The sequence below is a fragment of the Brassica oleracea genome, chromosome C1 (assembly GCF_000695525.1).
Source record: "Brassica oleracea var. oleracea cultivar TO1000 chromosome C1, BOL, whole genome shotgun sequence".
NCBI lineage: Eukaryota > Viridiplantae > Streptophyta > Magnoliopsida > Brassicales > Brassicaceae > Brassica > Brassica oleracea.
Genome location: NC_027748.1, coordinates 16,388,872 through 16,394,782, shown reverse-complemented (window position 1 = coordinate 16,394,782; position 5,911 = coordinate 16,388,872). Strand labels below are relative to the sequence as shown.

Below are 5,911 nucleotides of genomic sequence, written 5' to 3'. Positions count from 1 at the left end.
TTGCTACGCAGCGACCGGACAGCGTGTATGCGTGGTAATTACGCAACGGTCGAGCTTGGTTAGTTTGGTTTGAATCTTCAAGGATACTTCTTCGTAAAAACTTCGTGTTTGGTTATATTTTACGAAAGTTACATCTTCCTTTTTACTATCTCTTTCGGAAATACGATCTCCGAGGATTTTCGGGTGGTAATTCCGTCGTAACCGTTTTTGACCCCAACATGCACTAGTGGCTTGTGGAGCGGCTGAGGTTGAGGCTGCGACTGGTGATATTGTGGTGGCATATAAATTTGTAATTGACCGTTGCTCGGGACAGCATTTGCTCTGGGTTGAACAACTGTGTAACCCGAGGTTCCTTGAATAGGATACATAATAAAACGGATGGGTAGCTTGCTCCGCAAGAAACCTTTATGCGAAGCTCAATGTTCCTTTTCTCCCTGAAGAAACTGTCACATCCCGGGTCATCAAACTCATACCGTGACCATCATCACCTTTAGATGGCAGAGGAGACGGTGGGTTTAATCCATAAAGCTCCTGAATCGTGACTACGACCTCACCAACTCCTTTATCCCCAAGTAACGCTCGCACGCCAATTATTTTCACAACGAGTGTCAAACGACCCTCTTGAACTAGCTTCTCGTCGAGACAAAACTCAACTTCGTGGTCCCATCTCGGGTTTCTATAGGTGCAATAGGTGATAGGGGTATTGACTGTATCTTTAGTTCTTGCTTTACCGCCACGGATCATAACCGAAGCGGACACGTTCATGTCGTTACCTATGCTGACACTTTTTATGTCTTTAGCGGATTTGATCACAAGCATAAGTTTAAGTTTCGGCATAGTGGTTTGAAATTGAGGGGAAAACATGACAGGCTGACCTAAACTGGCTGGATCCGGATTTAGGTAAACGGGCTGACCTGATCTTGCTGGATCCGTATTTAGGTAAACGGGCTGACCTAACCTCGCTGGATCTGTGTTTAGGTAAACATGATGACCTGAACTTGCTGGATCCGGAGTTGGGTGAACGGGTTGACCAAACCAAAGCGAGTAGTCCGGGGCCGATGGGGACATATCATCAAGTGGTGCTACCGGGTTAAACCGGTACGAGAAGCTTAACGTTCCTTTGGAACCATCCTTGACTTTTACAGGGTAAGTCACTAACTTGAGTTTTATCATTCTTACCGTTAGTTAACGGTTGAACCGGATTTGAGGCAAGAAGCTCCTGAACCGAGATAGTAACTTGTCCCAAATAATGGTCATTTTCATTTTCTAGCCAGTAGCTAAATAACTTGACCGTGAGGGTAAACTGAACTGCTTCCTCGTCGACGGAGAACTTGACGGTGTGGTTCCACGTCGGATTGGAACATCCGTAAAAGTCGACGGGTGTCTTGGCTGATTGTTTCCGTTGATTAGTGCCGCCGGTGATTGAAATGACGGCGTATACACGTCCATCTTGTATGTTGCATTGATATGGCTGACATCATCGGCTGATATGATTTTGAGCTCCAAGGTTGGATTATTGTCTCTGCCTCTTTGCAACTCCGGTGGAGACATTTTCGGGAAGAGAGTCGAGTCTTATCTTGGAAAACTTGGCAAATGTTGAATTCTGACAAAGATAATTACTTAGTAAAGTTTTGTACGTATATATATACACATACAGCCTTAACAACAAATAATGTTATTTGCATACATGATATTGATATCTTGCATATTTGCATTGTTTTAACCATCCATTTTGTACATATTGATCGTATAGATTAGGAATTAAGCATCTTTATGATCCATATTGCATTCATATGTTTTTATCAGGTATTGGAGTGTCCTATGGAGTGATTGGAGATGTTTAGAAGCATTGTGGTTCAAGAAGAGATGGAAAATGAAGACTGGTCGGGTTTTGGCGAATGCAACGTGGGTTAAACCACGCGGGTTCACTTACCCGCGTCGACTCATTGAGAAGAGGCAACGAAGGCCTCCGATGCGGCTTAGATCACGCGGGTTGGGCTCACCGCGCGCATGAAGATGGAGCTTCATCGACGGGGTCACGCGGGATGAGCGACGCGGGAAGCCGTACCCGCGCGCATGAAGATGGAGCTCAGCGCGACGACTCACGAAGGGTTGGACTCACGCGGGGAGTCGTTCCCGCGCGCATGATGAAGCTGCTCGACACTCCGACGCGGGGAGAAGGACTCGAGGTGATCTACCCGCGCGCATGAAGTGGAGCCGCTCGACGCTCCAACGCGGGTTAGGGTCGCGCGGGTTGTGGCCGATGACTTCTACCAGAGTCGAGACTTTTCCTTAGTAGATTTTAGACGTTTTTTAAAGGCTTTTTAGACTTTTTAATGGAAACCATTAGGTTTTCGAGGGCTTGTATAAATACTCTTGTTATCCTAAAGTTGAGACTTATCTTGTTTTCTATCTAATCAAAAAGTCACTTTTAGGTGAAAGATCTAATCTTGATCAATTTCTCTTGTGTTTACTTGATTGCTTTGATCATTAATAATGTTAAGACTTAGATCAACTAATGATTTAGTGTCTACCATGATAATGAGTGAGTAGTCATCTTTGGATTCATGGGCCAGGATGATTATGATGATTAAGTGATGATCTAGAATGTTTTAGAGTAGATTAATATGTTTCCTTGCTTGATTTTGCTTGATTGAGTGATCTTAATGCTAAGCTAGAGTTGGCCATTCTGGTTTAGAACTCTAGACATTTCATTGCCCGGAAGGTGTTCGATGAAATGTCTAAGCCAACTCAACATGCTCTTAACTTACCCTACCAAAGGAATTTGATGTTAGGGGAGTTTAGAAAGTTGAATGATCTTTCTTAATGATTGCTTGATTGACACAAACCAAAGGAATTTGATGTTTGATCAATGAGAGTAAATGAGCTTTTGTCTTGGAAAAGAACTTGCTTAGAATTGCTATCTAGACTTAGGGGAATGTGTTGATTGAAACCTTGCCATTTTAGATTAAATCTTAGTCATCTGAAATCAAAATCATATGCCCATGATTCCTCTTTTATCCATTTGATTGAAAGTTGCTATTTAGGTGTGTCAGAATCTTGTTGGTTTAATCAAACCACTTCATTGAATTGAATGCACTTAGATTAAGTTTGAACTTGCATTCTCTTTGCATCAAAATACTTAGAAATGGATTGACATCTTAAATACTACATGATTTGAATTAGGACCCTTGAAAAGTCCATTTCAAATTTGGCGTCGTTGTCAATCCTAAGTTGATTTTGACATTGAGATTTGGTGTTTGCTTGAGACTAAGTCTTATTTTTCTCATATCTAGTTACTGATTCTCTTTACTAGTCTTTTGTATCTCAGGTGCATGAACTTGCGGAGCAGATGCCCAACAGACCTAGCTCCAAGAGTTGAAGACATTAAAGCACTTAAAAGGGAGATTGCAAGGAGGAGAAGAGAAGAAGAGCAACAGGCTCACTTAGACAGATTGGGGGTTGTGATGGATCAACATCAGAATCAACCTCAAGATGGAGAGGGTAATGGCCAAGGAGCTGACAACCTTAGACCACAACACCCACAGCGCCAAGCTAGAGATATTGGCACCCATGATGAGCCCAATATCCATGGGCATAGAGCTGGTATTAGAGCACCAGCTGTGGAAAACAATAACTTTGAGATCAAGTCAAGCTTGATAAACATGATCCAGAGCAACAAGTACCATGGTTTTGCCTTGGAAGATCCACTAGACCACTTGGATAACTTTGATAAGCTGTGTGGAACTACAAAGATCAATGGTGTCTCTGAAGATGCATTCAAGCTAAGGTTGTTTCCATTCTCTTTGGGGGACAAAGCTCACACATGGGAGAAGAGTCTTTTAAGAGATTCAATCACAACATGGGATGAATGCAAGAAAGCTTTCTTCACCAAGTTCTTCTCTACTTCAAGAACTGCTAAGCTAAGGAATGAAATCTCTGGATTTCATCAAAAGAATCTTGAAGGCTTTGGAGAAGCATGGGAAAGGTTCAACAGCTACATCTCTCAATGTCCTCATCATGGCTTCAATATGGAGAGTTTGCTTAGTACTTTTTACAAAGGTTCTTTGCCCAAGTTTAGAAGCCAGCTTGATACTGCTAGCAATGGTTTCTTCTTGGGGGAGAACTGAAGCTGATGCTTTGGAGCTTGTAGAGAATATGGCTAAGAGGGATTCAGTCTACAGTGATGGGCATGATAGAAGCAACAGAGGCAGTGGAGGTGATGATACAAACACCAAGAGAGAGTTAACAGCTCTACAAGAAAAGAGGGATATGCTTCTCTTGGATAGAGCTAAACAAGAGAATGTGAACTTTGTTGGTGAGCGGAAACAAGAAGGGATTGATGTGCTTAATGAAGTTGATGGTCTAGAAGGTCAAGAAGAGCTTTGTTTTGTGAATGCTAATGGGGCATGGTACAAGAAGGAGCCTAACTTTCAGCACAACAACTACTAACAAAAGCCCTTCTACAACAACCAACAAGGTGGTTACCAAGCTAGACAAAACTACTCTCAAGGTTTTCCCTCCTAAGGAAATCAGTCTACACAAGGCCAAGCCGGATCTTCTACTTCTGCTCCACAAGAGAGTAACAGTGATGCAATGTTGAAACAGATCTTGGAGTCTCAAACTAGAAGTGAGAAGCACATTGGATATGAGCTGAAGAACCTTCACACCAAAGTTGATGAAAGCTACAATGATCTCAACAACAAGTTCTCAAACCTTGCTTCCAACTTCAAGGCTTTGGAGAACCAATTTGCCTCTATGAGTTGTAACTCCAAACGCCCTATGGGATCATTTCCCGGAACATCTGAGCAAAATCCAAAGGAGGCAATGAAATCCATCACCCTTAGGAGTGGTAAACAGCTGTCTCTTAGACCTCTCATTAGGGATAATGAGAAGTAAGATGGGGAGGTGATCATCAATGTGGATGATGATGTGGTTATTGTGGATGAGAAAACTAATGAAGAGAAGATAATTGAAGCTAAAGGGAAAGGAAATGTTGGAGAAGAGAAGAAGGTTGTGAACAAGAATGAAGCTGCTACTTCATCAAAAGGAGCTCCATTCATCCCTCCTCCTTATGAAGCAAAACTTCCCTTTCCTGGTAGATTCAAGAGACAGCTTTTGGAGCAATACAAGGCCTTGTTTGAGAAGCAAATGAGTGAAGTTCAGATTACTATGCCCATTATTGATGCCTTCATGCTAGTGCCTCAATACAGCAAGTTCCTAAAATATGATGTGACTAAGAAGAAGAAAGAGATGGAAGGGATGGTGATTCTCACCCATGAATGCAGTGCCATTATACAACGGTTAACCATCCCCAAGAAGCTTGAAGATCCAGGAAGCTTCACTCTACCTTGTGCCATTGGGCAATTGGCTTTTGAGAAATGTCTTTGTGATTTGGGAGCAAGTGTGAGCCTTATGCCTCTTTCCATTGCTAAAAGGCTTGGGTTTACACGATACAAGAAGTGTAGACTTTCTCTTGTGCTAGCTGATCGCTCAGTGAAGATTCCCATTGGTATCCTAGAAGATCTCCCTGTTATGGTTGGAAATTGTGAGATTCCTACAGATTTTGTGGTGTTGGAGATGGATGAAGAACCAACATACCCTTTGATATTAGGGAGACCTTTCTTGGCTACAGCAGGAGCTGTTGTGAATGTTAAGGAAGGGAAGATTGATCTTCATCTTGGCAAAGGGAACATCTTACATTTTGATATCAAGGAGGTGATGAAAAAATCAACTATCCAAAGCCAAGCATTCTACATTGAGGAGATGGAAGCTCTAGCTGAAGAGTATTTGGAGGAATTGGCTATTGAGAACTCTCTTCAACATACCCTAACAGTTGATAAAGAGGCTCAATTGATAGAAGACGAGGAGAATGCAAGGTATGTGAGGATGCTAGACTACCACAAGGAAA

General features: G+C 42.4%; 1 protein-coding gene across 1 annotated transcript; it reads right to left on the bottom strand.

Annotated features, from left to right (window-relative positions):
• Window positions 1–405: 405 nt before the first annotated feature.
• LOC106333141 lies at window positions 406–1,173 on the bottom strand. Its single transcript, XM_013771619.1, has one exon. It carries the CDS (start codon window positions 1,171–1,173, stop codon window positions 406–408), a length of 768 nt encoding a protein of 255 aa, XP_013627073.1.
• Between the last annotated feature and the right edge of the window lie 4,738 nt (window positions 1,174–5,911).